Source organism: Oenanthe melanoleuca, chromosome 4A (assembly GCF_029582105.1).
Source record: "Oenanthe melanoleuca isolate GR-GAL-2019-014 chromosome 4A, OMel1.0, whole genome shotgun sequence".
Taxonomy (NCBI): Eukaryota; Metazoa; Chordata; class Aves; order Passeriformes; family Muscicapidae; genus Oenanthe; species Oenanthe melanoleuca.
This window is the reverse complement of record NC_079338.1, coordinates 15,983,059-15,997,515: the sequence shown is the minus strand read 5'-3', so window position 1 is coordinate 15,997,515 and position 14,457 is coordinate 15,983,059. Positions and strand designations below refer to the sequence as shown.

The window sequence follows — 14,457 nt, the reverse complement described above, 5'->3', positions numbered from 1 at the left end:
AAGTAAAGTGGGACTGAAATGAAAAGCTCTCTCTCTCTCTCTCAGTTTAAAATCTTATCACACATATGACCTGCTGCTATTCCTGAACAAAGGAGAGGAAACAACACTTAGCTGGGAAATAAAACGTGTCGTCGCTTTCGCTGGCTTTGAGTGATGCAACATGACATTTAATCAACCTTTCCCCTTCCATAATGTTTGGGGGGTGGTGGGGAAATTGTTTCATAAACAATAAGAAAGGTTATAATTAGAAATGAGCTGCAGCAGCTCGACTTCCTTGTTTATTTGCAGTATTCAAATGAGAGCTCGAGGATGAAATCACTGGGGTTAACAGTTGGGAGAAACTTGTTCAAGTTGCAAGTGAAACACACATTGGGTAGGATTTGAAACTGAAGAATGTTAGATGTTAAACAGTGCTTGTACTGCTGTCAAGGTACCTGTTGGATGTGAAAATAGGAATACATGTAGGGGCTAAATGCCTGGGAGGTCAGCATTAGAAGTCAGTGCTACAAAACATGTTTAAGAGTCATGAACCTCTTATATTTACAGATGAGGACTGTGTGTTCCCTTTTCAATTCTCTTCTTAGGTTATAGGAACAATAGGTTTACCAGAGCTGGTGGGAGCTGATTGCTATTACTTATTTAGATTTGGGTTTGTAGATCATTATAATCACAGAAGCTGACAAATAGCTTTAAGTTACAGAAATGTTGTTCATTCCTAAGACATAACTTACATGTCAGATATTCCACAGATAAAGTTGCACTAAGATAAAACACAGGTAAATCTGTTCATGGTCTCTGGCTCAGCATTGTGTTCTTTGGATGTTTCCCTGTGCATGCACATATGTAAGTGTGTGAGAAAATTCACTGGTTTAAGTCCTGTATACACTGTTGAAGCACTGATAAAGTCATTCAGAAAAGTTTAAGTTTTAAAAAAGGTAATTTTCATGTCCAAAGAAAAGTGAAGCTAATTTGCTTTATTTATTTATGCAGTAAATGTTCTGATAGTGTAGAAGAGAACACAGATCATGGATGTAGAATCAGCTGTAGAGGTTGCTTTAGTGAGTATCTGTGTGCAGCCTCCCTTTTCTTTGTTTCTTATATATGATGTAGCTTCATATGTCATATATAAGTGAAGTTTGTTCTTTCATAGAGAATCTTCCCCCTTAAAATCTGAAATCTGTATTCTCACTTAAGCTCACTGAATGGATTCATTTCTGTGGTTTGCATTTCTGTCCCACTTCTATTTCTGTCCTCGTTCTATGGAGAATGTTTGTGTCATTCTTAAAACACCAGGACTTAGTTAATCCCTTTGTGTGTAACTTAGAGATAAAGGGTATATTTAGTCACACAGCAAATCACTCATGGAACAGTCTGATGTACTCATTTGTCAGAGAGCTTTCCCAAATGTCCTAAGTTAATTTGCTATTTAATTTGTCAAATATTATTGTCAAAATAAACTTGGTTTTGGTAAATATGTCTTTCTGAGAAATAGGGTAGTACCTACAAAATAATTCACAATTTTATTTTTTTATATATTATGAAGTAAGAAATGTAGTACTAAATGCCAGTGTTGTAAGCTTATATTTTCTGTAAAAAGGGACTGATTTATTAAAGTTGGGATATCATTATCTGTATTGGCATTGCTTGTGGAAAGCTGCATATACCAGGTAGAATGTGTCACTCTAGGATTTGGTGATCAGTTGAATAGGTTTAGGGGTTCACAAGTTCAAGAAATACATAGCTAAACTAATTTAAGGATACAAATATTGTGCTGTGTAAATAAATTTTAACAACTTATGCATGCTTTTTTTACCTTACATCAAAATTTCTTATTGTGATTTCTTTGGTTGGTTTTTATTTTTTTAAACAGGTGCAAAGCTATTGTGGATCATTTTGGACAAAGAATAAATGCCAACTATTTTATTGTGGAAGACAGTTACCTCTCAGAGAGCACATGCACAAATGTGTCTTACAGGTATGTGGTAAAACAAAAAACACAATTTCTTTAAATAATGGTGTGTGAAGTACCCTGCAAGTCAAACTCAGGAGTCTCCTGTCCATATCTTTATTTTTGCAGTACAGTTCAGTTCTGTGCAAAGTATTTCTCTTCTATTAACTGGAGGATGTACTGTGTACTTTCTATAGTCAGGTTTTGTTCAGTTGACATTGAAATCATATTCCCCCTTTCCATATGAAAAATCCAAGAGCTCTCTAAATGTGTTTGGAATTTCATATTTGCTAGAATGTCCTTGCTTTAAATTTAGTAAATTCAGCTTTAGATGAGTACTAAACTTCATTGATTCTGTGATTTGATTATTGTTGCCAGAAGCACTGGGCAGGCCCTGCCTGTCAGAACAGGGCAGGTGAGGGATCAGCAAACTCTGCTGGTGAGGGCAGGGCAGGAGTTCCCTGGGCACTGCAGGAGCACAAACTGCAGGTGGTGAGTGAGCTCCACCCTGCTGCATTTCCCCTTCAGCCCAAGGCCTTCTGTGCTGCTGCTAATCTTGGTCAGGTAGGCAAAAGGACTTTTTAAAAAGCAGAAGGAGGCTGACACTGCACTGACTCATTTATTCATCACCTCTTTTGGTCATTGAACATACTACATTGGTGTTCCAGGTGTTTTTCTGCTTCAGCAACAGGCAAAGTATCCCTCTAAGAATCAGAGTAATCAAAGACATATAGTGAAATAGCTCTGCTATTACCATAACTATCATTCTAAATGTCTATTTTTTACTGTTTTGTTTTAATTTTGCACAATTAAATTGATTATATAATTATTTTTACATCATTCTTTTCTTTAATTGTAGGCAGATCTCCAGGGCAGTGCTCATTACAGATCAGTCTCTATTGAACACAGACTCAGAGCAGCAGGTACACACCAATTCTGTATCCCTTGTCTCATGTTAATATTTAGCTGTTGGTAGGAATTAAGTCATTAATTCAGTTCTCTTTGTGCTTGAATCAAGATCTTTAGTCAGATCTCTACAGGTGGTTGTTTAATTTGTTTCAGTGTCTATAAAACTATTGCAAATTTTAGTTTAGTTTAGTTCAATGACTGGGATTTTCCTGTTTGGCTCACACTATAATTAATAGAGTTTTCTAAGCTGCTGTCTTTAATTTTAATTTTGCTTGCTTTTAATAAACTGTTACCCTTACTATTCTGTTAATTATTTCCTTTGTCTAAACTTTTGTCAAAGTTCCTTTGGTTTTTTCAAACATTCCTTTTTGCTGTTTGAAGTTCTCATTGTACATTCTCTGATGCTTCTTTGGATTTGCTTTGTCAGTCTTTGCAGTCCTTAATTTTAGAGGCTATTAATCAGTGTTGTGTTCTGTCCTAATAAACTAGAAAAGCAGATTGTGTAATTGCAGTTCCTTTTCACCTGTGCTGAGGATTGTTGTGCTTTCCCTCAAGCTCTGCTTTCTCTCCCCAGGTTTCCATTCTGACAGTGCCTCCCCTGGAGCAGGGCAGAGCAGCAGTTTGTGTCATCGAGCTCTGCTCCTCCACCATGACCTGCATGAAGGACACCTGTAAGTAAAGGAGTTTTTCTCCCTTGGCTCTGGCAGCTCTGGAGCAGAACTGAAAATCTCTGTGTGTTGTTCCTCTGCTGCGCAGAACACAAGGAGCAGTGGCACATGATAATTTGTCTTTTTTTTTTTTTTTTTCAAAATTCCCTTAGTTGAACTATTAAATGGAAATACCTGAAATACACTGTATTTGTGAGCTTTTTATCTTCTGAAAGGATTCTGTTGTTGGTATTTTATGTGAACTTGAAATAAATGAGCAATAAAATGCTCATTTTGGATATTTATTGGAATGGAATTAGAGGTTACCTTACCTAATTCTTTTTAACAAGAAGTAAGTAACTGCAACAATAACCAATTTATTTTGCTGTTTATATGTTTGAACTAAGTTCCTTGCATATGAAAGAAGAGTAAATAATTAAGTCATTCAAAGTTATATTTCCTACTAAATAACAGTAAAAAAATAAGCTTATAATTAATTAATTAATAACATAGTGCTGTAAAGCATATTGTTAATATATATTATTTAAATAGCTGATTTCTTTTTATTAAGGATTCACCAAATATATACAGCAGGAAGTGAAACTAAGGAAGGATTGATGTTCCATTGATCTAAAATATTAGTTTCAGGAGGATTTTTATGGTGCTGAAATATTAAGGTTTCTGTTATTTACTTTTCTCCATAAATTCCTTTCATTTCAGAAGAGAAGGTACTGCCTTCCTTAATGAAATTTGTCTTCATATGTTGAAATAATAAAGTTCTATATTAGGCATAGCTGAGTTCCAGTTATGGGGCATATTTCATAATTTTTTAAAAAACTTTTACATCATTATCTCTAAATGGGTTTTAACCTGACTGATTTCTCCTTGGAACAATTATTTAAGATAAGTATACAAATACATCTACTCTTTGATCACACTGCACAAATGACAGGCACATCATCTGTATTGCCACTTGAGTGGAACCAAACTCCTTCACTTGCCCTAAAAATGGAGGCTGTAATGATGAAATCAGGAACTGAACTCATCGTTCTTCTTGCTGGGAGAATTACTTGAAGACAAATGTTGGCAACCACTGTAACTAATGCAGTTATACCTGAGTAAATCAAATATAATCAAAATATATACTGATGACTGTGACTCATAACCATAACCTTAAAGATAATAAAAAAGATTTTATAGAAAGTAAATGATGTGAACTTTAGTGATTTATAGCTGGGTTTTTTGAGGAAAGAATAGATTTTATTACAGTGTTTGGGATTGGAAGCATCTAGTTAAGTTTAGGGGGAGACATTGATTATCACCACCCTTTTCCTTATTTTAGCACATACTCCTTCAGACAGAAGGTTTGGTCTGGGTTGAATAAAAAAATGAATATTAATGTTTGAATGGAATCTGTATGTGTGCAGCCTGAAAGCAGAGAAGCATGAAGGGTTAAATTTTTGTTCCTGATGGAATTAGGGTCAAGATCTGTGTGATGTACTGGAAAATAATGACAACAAATACTACCAGGCTTCAGAGAGAAGAGACAAAGATGTCATCTAGATTTAAAAATAATACCAGAGCTGTGCACTGCTTTTATGTGGATCAGAAATTTACAGTAATGAAGAAAAAACTAATCACTTTAAACTGTACAGTGTTAGATTCCTTCATGATTCTCTGATGGACATTTCTCTGGTGAGAAGTTTCCAGGAGCAAATGAGTCCAGTTAGGAGGTTTTATAAAAAGCTTTAAGGTGAGGCTTTAAAATGAAAGAATGGCTGGAAAATCAGGTGAGGTAAAGCAGCTGGTTCTGGTTCTGAGCAGAGGCCAGTGGGACAGAAAAGTGTCAGGAGCTGCATCAGGTGATTGTCCAAGGAGGCAGCAACTGCAGAGTCTGCAAAACAACAAATAAAGGCAGAGTTCAGCAATAGTTCCTGCCATGAAGGGAGGGAATTCTTCCCATGAAGGGGATTTATTAATGTTATACTAAGGATTGCACAGTCATAGTGTACATCACAGAAGAAGTAACTTAGAGAATTCTGAGGTGTTTCCAGAGAATTTCTCTGTCTGCTGTGCATACACTGTATGCCCACAGTACAGCACTTCCCTGGCTTAAAGGAAGTGATTTTGTGAAGAATTGTGATTTCTAAAAGCCTGCTGTGCCTTATAAAAATTGTAAATGTTTGTCTGTCTGTGTGTTGGTGATTGGAATTAGTTTGTGTTTTCTTTTCCCAGATTTAGTCCATCTAACCTGTCCATCAACTAAAACTGCAAGGGAAGATTTAGAGCCTGTTGTACAGAAGTTATTCAATCTAGACACAGAAAAAGGTAAAAATAAATAAATGAGATATTATGATACTCTCTTGCATAAATATAATTTACTAAAGTAGCTGTTACTGACTTCTTCAGCTGTGGCTTCTGTATCCAAGGACATGACTGTAATTGTCTGGGACCTTTTTATTTTTCACACTTCCTTTTTTCCATGAAACATATTTGCTGTTCAGCACATCCTTGAAAGGTGCAGTAGTGAAATGAAATATTTATAAAATTTTTGGAAGCTGCTTGGGTTGTCCTTGCCTCTTATTCTCAGGCTGTTGCTCAGCCACTTGTCTTCAAGTGTTTCCTTGTTTGCTGTTTGAGTTGAAATTCTCTGAATTCTGCTGTAAACAGAAGCATAAAGTTGTTCTATATTGTTATCACAAAGACAGATTTCCAATAATGAACTAGTTGGCCCTAAATTCAAGGAAACCTTGGCTACTTTTCTGAACTTTGCCCTGAGATGGACAATTCCATGCCCCAGAGGAAAGCAGCTGCTGATGGAGCAGTTGTTGCCTAGAAGGAAATTGTTCCTGAAATACTTGGCTAATTCCACACAAGTTTTTGAAATTGAATCCTGAGATCTTAAATGTAACTATGTTTGTGGTAGATGCTCACAGAGTGGGTGATGTGCATATGGGAGATGCTGCTGTGTTCTAACCCTGGCAAAAGGCTGAAGGCAGTAAATCCCACTTCTGAGAGAAAGCAGTGACAGGGGTTCTGTTGGGATAAATGCAAGTTACTAACTGAGATGTGGGAGTACTTTATAATATTCATAATTGGTTTGCTTCTAATATTTAGAAAACAACTTGGGTTTGTAAATAGAAAACTTTATTAGACTGGAGAGTTACAAGCATTTCTCATTTTTATATGTGTTAACTTAAAGCCTGCTAATTTTCACCTTTTAATATTTAACTTCTGTCTTCAATTTTCAAGACAGTGCCATGTCTTTCAAAGACCTGGTGAAGAGAAGATCAGCTTAGTGTCTTCTAATCATTTGGGGAGGGGTAGCATTAATCTTAATGTTTGAAGTGATCCAGTTTCAAAATGATAGATTGTTTAGAAGCTGACTGAAATTCTTCTGTAGGAACCCTGTGATCATAGGGGTCCTCAGGTGCACTGAGGCACTGAAAAGCCAGTTTTCCCTGACACATAGGCCTTTTTATCATCAGGATGAGGTAGTGGTCGTATTTTAATTAAAATGTCAGAACAAATACTGTTGGAGTTATTGAAAATGAATCACCAGATAAAGTGAGCACTGGGCCATGGCAGGTCAAAGAGGCAAAGTCACCTGGAGAAGAGGACTCCATTCATTTTCCTGCCTAAATGAGGAAGAAGTAACTTTTATGAGCAATGTGAACTTTTAAATATATTAAAGAGCATCTTGCCCTGTATTAAGGCTCAGACTTTCACAGGCTGATGAATTTAATTTATATTTCAAACTGTACAGTATGGGTAGCACCTATTTTTTTTTTAACTATTTGACAGTTATAAAAAGATACTGAAGGAATAGCATAGATTTATCTCTTTTTTGTAATTCAACTGCTTTAAAATACTGTTTTGAATGCCATAGTTATCAAGAAGTTTCTTCCTTGGAAAGAAGTAAATCTCACAAGGTCTTTTACAAGCTTCATTTACTTTAGAGGAGGTAAAATACAAGAAAGGGGACAGCAAATATTCCAAACAAATAGTATCTATTAAGCTCAGAATCTGTGTTGTGTATTCCTCCATTGCATTGTGCACTGTGAAAAAGTGACCTTCATCTTCCCAGAGGGTTTTCTGCCTATGTGCAGTAGGAATGTGCAAAGTACAGCAGGGAGGGACAGATTTTGAGGAAACAAGTTGAGTTTGTGATCATTTTGTATTTTTGATGAGTATTGCAGCAAAGTACAACCCTCAGTAAGTGAAGATAAATACAAATTAGTCACTTATTTTCATTTAGCAGCACTGCCATAATTAGGGATTCTATGTACAAAGATAAAGTATGAAATGACACATCAGAAATATCTGTGCACAGGGAACACAATGCCTTGGGAGCCCAGGGAGGACCTGCTCAGTCTCTTGTGCTCTGGGAGTTTATCCCCAGTGAAGGAGATAATGTGAGAGGTTTAAATTTAAACCAGGCTTCTTGGTAGGGTGCTGGTAGTGATAACTGCTGCTGGTGTGGAGGGGGTGCAGAGAGAGGAGAGTTTGCATAGCTGTGCTTGGAGAGGAAAGGGAAAGAATAGTGAAGGAGAATCTCAGAAAGTTCAATAATTGGCTTTTTGAAGAATAAAAATATTTCATTACCATAATTCCATGGTAAAAACTTGACTCCCAGTATGCTAATTACATTTCTGCCTCATCATACAACAACACTAATTACTGCAAACACTTCTTTGCCTTTTCAGAGACTGAAAATGAAGAACTGGAGAAGCCCAGAGTCCTCTGGGCAGTCTACTTCAACATGAGAGATTCTTCAGGAGTTGAGAAGAGTTCCTATGCTGGCTTACCCTCCAATGTTTATGTCTGCTCTGGGCCAGACTCTGCTTTAGGAAATGACTGTGCTGTCAAACAGGTTGGGCAGAGCAGATTTTGGTTGCCAAATTTGAATTTTAAAGAAATAAGTCCAATACAGTCTGAGTTATTCTGCTATACAAAAATATACATGATAACTCTGCAAAACTGTAAAACTAGGCAGATGGAGAGATCAGGAAATGGTTTCAGGCTTTCACCTGGAAGGCAAAGGAGCAGGTACAGTACAAATCAAAGCCAGAAAATTCTGTCTACGGTTCAGGTTGGAAGGATCACCAAAGAAGTTTAATACTGGCAGCACATAGTCACAAACCAAAAACGTACTGGGGAAAAACCCAGCACAATTCCTGATGTGGTAGATTAGGCCTCCTGCCTCAGTTTACCTTCTCTTTGCCTTGGTATCTCTGTAATACAGAATTCTCCTTTCAGTGATCCCCTGGATAAGGAAGGTGCAAGTTCCTGGGCAGATTTACCCCAGCAGCCCCTGTGGGGTCAGGGCATTTCCAGAGACAGGAAAGCACTTCCCAGCTTTGGAGGGTTAAGTGTCACTAGGCATTTTTAAAGCTGTGTTTTTAATGGCCATATTCAGACAATGTGCATGCCATCTTCTAGCCAGTTGCAGGATTTTTTATGACTAAGTCATAAACCTCTTAAAAATAAGGTTCTGAAGTGGAAAGGCTGACATAGCCTGAGCTGCAGGGTCAGAACAGTGTCATTAAGGACTAATAGTAACCTTCTTTTTGCTTTACAAGGCAATAATTTGCCTCTCAGAGGGATAAAGAAATGTAAAGACAAAAATAATGCAAGACAATTATTATGGTAGCAGTTATAAATTGTAAATTAGTTCCTTTCTAAATTTGATTTTTTCAAACTGTTGTTTAAAACAGGGTATGTTAAAAACTGATTAAATAAACTTTAAACTGAACTATTTCTGATTATAACATTTCTAACATTTAGGTTTGTTTTCCCTTAAGAGCTTTTCTTCCCACCAATGAACAATGATGGGATAGATCAGGCCATGTTTAAATATTCTTGGTGCTGTAGTTCAGCCTTTGTGTTCAAGCTGTTGGCCATCAGTGAGAGAGATGCTGAGCAGATCTCTGAGGAGGAGCCATCAAGAGCCTAAATCACTGCCTTTTAGACAAAATAGAGAGAGGCTGTGTTTTTTTGAACCTGACTTAAATTTTGAAACAAATGGTCACAAAGTGAAAAAATATTTCAGTGTAAACATGTTCATAATTTGAAGTAGTGTGTGAGAGCAAAGTGAATAACAGGCTGAAGGTGAAGCAGGAGTCACCCCATGCAGGGACCTTGTGGACAAGTGGAGGAGAGAAGTGGCTGTAAGTTGTGTATCTTCCAGTCCCAAATCACTCTCACCCTCCTAGGAATGGGATGGGAATCTCCCAACAGGAGATATTTGCAAACTCATGGATCAGAACAGCCTAAAAAAACCCAGTGTTGTGTATTAGTCTTGAAGATACCTTGGAAAATTATATCTGATCTCTCTAATCATTTTGGGATTAGTGTTTTAGTGATACTTGCTGTGATTTATTCTTCATTACCGTCAGTATTTCTGAGTTCTGGTTGTCATGCTGTGTGGTTGCACTGCTGATACATTATTGGGAAGGCAAGGCCACAGCTCTTACAGACAACTCTCCATCTACACCTCGTATACAAATTACTGACCTCTTGTTTTATTGTAATTCTGTGTTCAGTTCCTGGGATGATACTGAATTAATGCTGGTGGTTGCATTTACTTGCCCTGAGGACAGGCTAAATGAAATGAAGATGCCATTTATGATCCTTTCAAACTCTGTATGTGTGGATCCAGTAAAGCATCTGGCTTCCAGTTTTCTGTGTTTTCACTGCTGCACCCTGACATGAATTATTATGAGCTAAAGTAATATATTCCCTGACATGTTTCAGACTTCTGAGGCATCTTCATGGTCATGAGAGGGTGTGCTAAAACTGTCAGGCCAATTTTGTCCTTTAACCTGTTTATTTTCTATATCTGGAAGGATTTCAGAGGTAATAAAGTGTTGTTAGTTTGGTCATGGTCCCTATAAAAGTTACTGTGAAAGTCCAAATGGTTTATCCACAAGTTGGGATGCAGTAAAGCAGGGACAGAATTTAGTTTTATTCAACTCCAACTTACTGGAGTTGCTATGCAAGGGTTTTATACCTGTATCCTTATGCTGGATTTACCTGGACACACATTTCTCAGCTGATACACTAAATATTGAAGGAACTATTGTCCTCCTTAATTACTTACATTATATATCAAAGTGTTATAATGAAAGAGTTGTTAAATTATTGTTTATTCTGTATTGCTGAGTTTCCTTGTTACATGCAGTGGATCCCTCTCTCTGGAAAGAGCCAAGATCTTTCCCATGCTTTGCATGCTAGGGATAGTTTTATAGATCAGCTGGCTTCCAAAAAAATCCTCTTTCTTGTTCTCAATACAACATAGAATGACCAGCATTTTTTACAAAGCCCCATGCTGTGACTTCCTAGTAGAACAATGTAAAAAGATGAATTGCTTTTTCTCTTTCGAGGTCTGCAAGAAGGAATGGATTTCCCATGTGTTTACAATACTGTCAAAGTACTAAATCACCACTGATTTGAAAGAACTGAGGTTAATCTTAAATATCTGTAAAATACTGCTTCAGGGTGTTACATTTCAAGGTAAAGTTTATGTTATTCTTCTTTTTCCTGAATAGGCTGAGACTATTTTCCGAGAAATGTTTCCAACAGAGGAATTTTGTCCCCCACCACCGAATCCAGAAGATATTATTTATGATGAAGATGAGATTGAGCCAGAAGAGTCTGGATTAAATAATTCACCAGAGACAAAGCCTGAATCCTCAGCTGAGGAGAGCAGTAGTGGAGATGGTGCTGCTGTTACAAAGGAAGAGTGAATGAATGAATGAATGAATGAATGAATGAATGAATGAATGAACGAACGAACAGTGTTCTCTTAGGAGGAGCTTGACCCAAACTGGAACATAAGGGAGAAAGGGTAAGAAGAAGAGGTTTAAAAACCCCCAGAGATGTGTTATTTGCCATTGCCTTACTTCCCTTAGCTTGGATCATCTTTTTAAAGTAGTTTCATTGATAGCTGAGGCACTTCTAAACAGTCATAGGTCCACCAGATTCAGTGGGGTTTGTAGCTAAACAAAAAAATACAGAATAAAGCATCTGAAAGTGCTAAAGTAGGATTCATGATTTATTGAGATGATTTGGTTTTGTTTTACATCGTGGAAAGAATCCTCCATCTTTTAAATAGGCAACAAGTCAAAATAAGCAAAAGAAAAAAGTGCAAGTTTGTTTACCAGTTAGAAGATGATTTCTACTAAAAATCCTTGGATCTCTGCTAATTAAACAGCTGAAGGTGAGGCTCACCATCTGTCCTTCACAGTGGTCTTATGAATGGCAATAATATTGACAGTTCTGGAGTGGCTTTATTGTATGGTTTTGAAACTGATGCCATAATCACATAGGAAATACAATCCAGAAGTTGTTCCTCACATGGAACTATTTTACATTCAGTTTTCTTAGTAAGGCCTAACAGATGACACATTTTTACTAGTGACTTCATTTACTAGTCAGGAAAATGGCAGAATTTAAACTTCATGCCAGATTTCCCAGCAAAATTTAAAGTCATGAATGGAGCATTCCTATTACTAGTCTCCCTGGATTTGTTGTACTGTTTGGGCCTTTAGTAAGCCAATAGTTACTTTTTGAAGCTTGGGGTCTGAGAAGTTTAAATGACCATCAACTGAGGGGGTTTGTCTTAGAGAGAAAGTTCAGCTGATAATTCCAAAGGTTTGTATTGATCCCAGTTGGTAGGATTAAAATTAGTGTGATAGCTGTAAACTATGCATTTTGTAATGATAAATCATGAAGCATTTATACAATAAAATTTATTGAACTATTTATAAACCTAGTTTGTATGAAAAAACTCCAAAATGAGAAAGCTGTTATAAATGACCATGTTAAACTTGCACTTTTTCTGAACCATGCTTGAAATCAGATATGAAAAGTATTTGTCATTAAAGATTTACTTTAAAATGCACACCCAGTAGATCAGTAGTATCTCTAGAGTTGATGAGTTGGAATTTAAACTTCTTCATGGAGGTGGAGCCAGTTCCAGCAGTGCTTAAATACTGTAAGTAAATCAAAAATGCCATTGAGTCATGACCATAGAGCTCTTCTGTACAGTGCCTGTGCCTGCCCTGAACCTGGCTCCAGGCCAGAAAGGGGAATTTATTTATTTTTTTACAGCATAACTGATACTGTTCTCTTTGTCCTGCATCATGTCCACTGTCCAGTTTGCATTTCAGGGTTAGTGTTTGCACCCTTTGTTGGATAGGTACATGTGTGTCTGTGTGTGCATAATCCCAAAGTCCTCAGAAAAACATGGCTGGAATGTTCCTAGTGTTCAACAGCTGTAACCTCTGGATGCTTGTGATTGAGCAGTTATTTATATATATAAATATATCTATTAATAAGCAGGCTGCCTCTCCATTTAGCTGTAATTTCTCTGTGTATTGGGAAGCATGAGTGTATGGTGATTGTATTTAACATCTGCAGATCTGTAAGAGCTAAGTGGAGGGAGCTGTCCCTGTTTGTCTCTCAAAAACAGGGATCATAGCTGAATCTCATCTGTGTTTACAAGGAAATTGCTTGATGAAAATTAAAGGTTTGCTTGCAAGTGCATTGTCCTGTGTTTCTTTCAACTTTTTTTCAAAGAAAAAGTTCATTTTTTCCTGGGGTTTCCTGAGGATTCTCTTGGCTGCTTTCAGCACGAGGACACCTGTAATTGCCAGTATGGGTGCCTGTGTTACCAAGTTTATATCAATTCATGTCTGAGTGCTCTGTGTCCATGTGAAGGCAGGTTTGGAAATAGTGCAGATTTGATTTGAGATCCAATGGAATGATGCACACGTTGGAGGCTGAGACTTTACAGTACATTGATTGCTTAAAAACTGTTTTCATGTCTCTTTCATGGGGTGAATGGAAACATTAAATGTTTTTCCTATGGTACTTGAGTACCCAATAGCTCACTTGCAGGAGCAGTAGATCAGACTGTTGATGCTGGTATTTTACAGAAATCATGCTCTGAAGTGCATTTTGTTCTTTCTTTAAATGATGTAAGTATGCAAAGTGAGGATTAGGCTTATTTGAAGTCGTTTTTAAGCCTTGTCATACAGGATGTATTCAAAAGATAACATGACTTTTTAAAAACTGGCAATTTATCTGTAGGATTATTAATAAATCAAGTTAAAGAAAGATAAGGTTAATTGAATTTTTAAACAAGTAGCTGTATTATCCTTCAAGCACCTTGGAGCTCATACAATATTCACACCTTTTTTTTCCTAAGGAGTGCTTTGATATGTTTGAATTCCTTTTTTAATGAGTACATTCTTTTTAAGTTGGTTAATTGGATTAACCCTTCATATTCCAAGAGTCCATTTGATGCCATTTTCCCTTCTATGGCATTGCCTGGGCTGTAGGACTGCAGGTGGTTACTGCTCCTTTGGAGGCATTTTCAGCCATGAAGCTGCTTCGTCTGCTGTTTCTGGTGATGATGATGCTTAGGGCCATTTGACAGGTAATCATTAGAACTTGGATCCTTGCAGACTATGGGGTCTTTTCTCCCATCATTGCAGGGGGATTTATGTGGGCAACTCCTATTAATGTTAATGGGACTTGCATGTGTAAATCCTCCTTGCATCAATGGGAAAATTGACCCCTGTAACAAAATATCTGCATGTTAAACTTGCTGATTCAGAAATATCCAGGCACTGCTGGAGCATGTGATGTTTTACTGGAATGCTCTGGGGGAATTTTCAGGATTTACTCTTTTTCATTGTATTTTATATTTTAAACAGACTGAATCTTGTCAGAGTTCCCTCAGTGATTCTCTTTGTGTAGCTGGGCGATGCAATTTCCCATTCCATACTGAGCACCTTGTACATCTCCTTGGGTTGGATCTCATTTTATTTTAGCCCCTCTCTCTCCCCTCTAAGTCTTTGTGCTTCAGCAGTGTGAGTTGCAACAGCTTAATTTCAAGAATAATTTGCTAGTGATGTATTGATTAATGACAAGTCAGAAGTATTA

General features: G+C 37.1%; 1 protein-coding gene across 1 annotated transcript in view; it reads left to right on the top strand.

Moving 5' to 3' along the window:
- The window catches only part of CHM (CHM Rab escort protein), a 49,922-nt gene extending 36,874 nt beyond the window's left edge, over positions 1-13,048 (top strand). Inside the window, exons 10-15 of the mRNA XM_056491423.1 lie at positions 1,871-1,975; positions 2,808-2,871; positions 3,432-3,528; positions 5,740-5,832; positions 8,211-8,377; positions 11,055-13,048. Coding sequence (XP_056347398.1) covers positions 1,871-1,975; positions 2,808-2,871; positions 3,432-3,528; positions 5,740-5,832; positions 8,211-8,377; positions 11,055-11,252 — 724 coding nt within the window. The 3' untranslated portion in view covers positions 11,253-13,048. The remainder of the gene's footprint in view (positions 1-1,870; positions 1,976-2,807; positions 2,872-3,431; positions 3,529-5,739; positions 5,833-8,210; positions 8,378-11,054) is intronic.
- Positions 13,049-14,457: the final 1,409 nt, after the last annotated feature.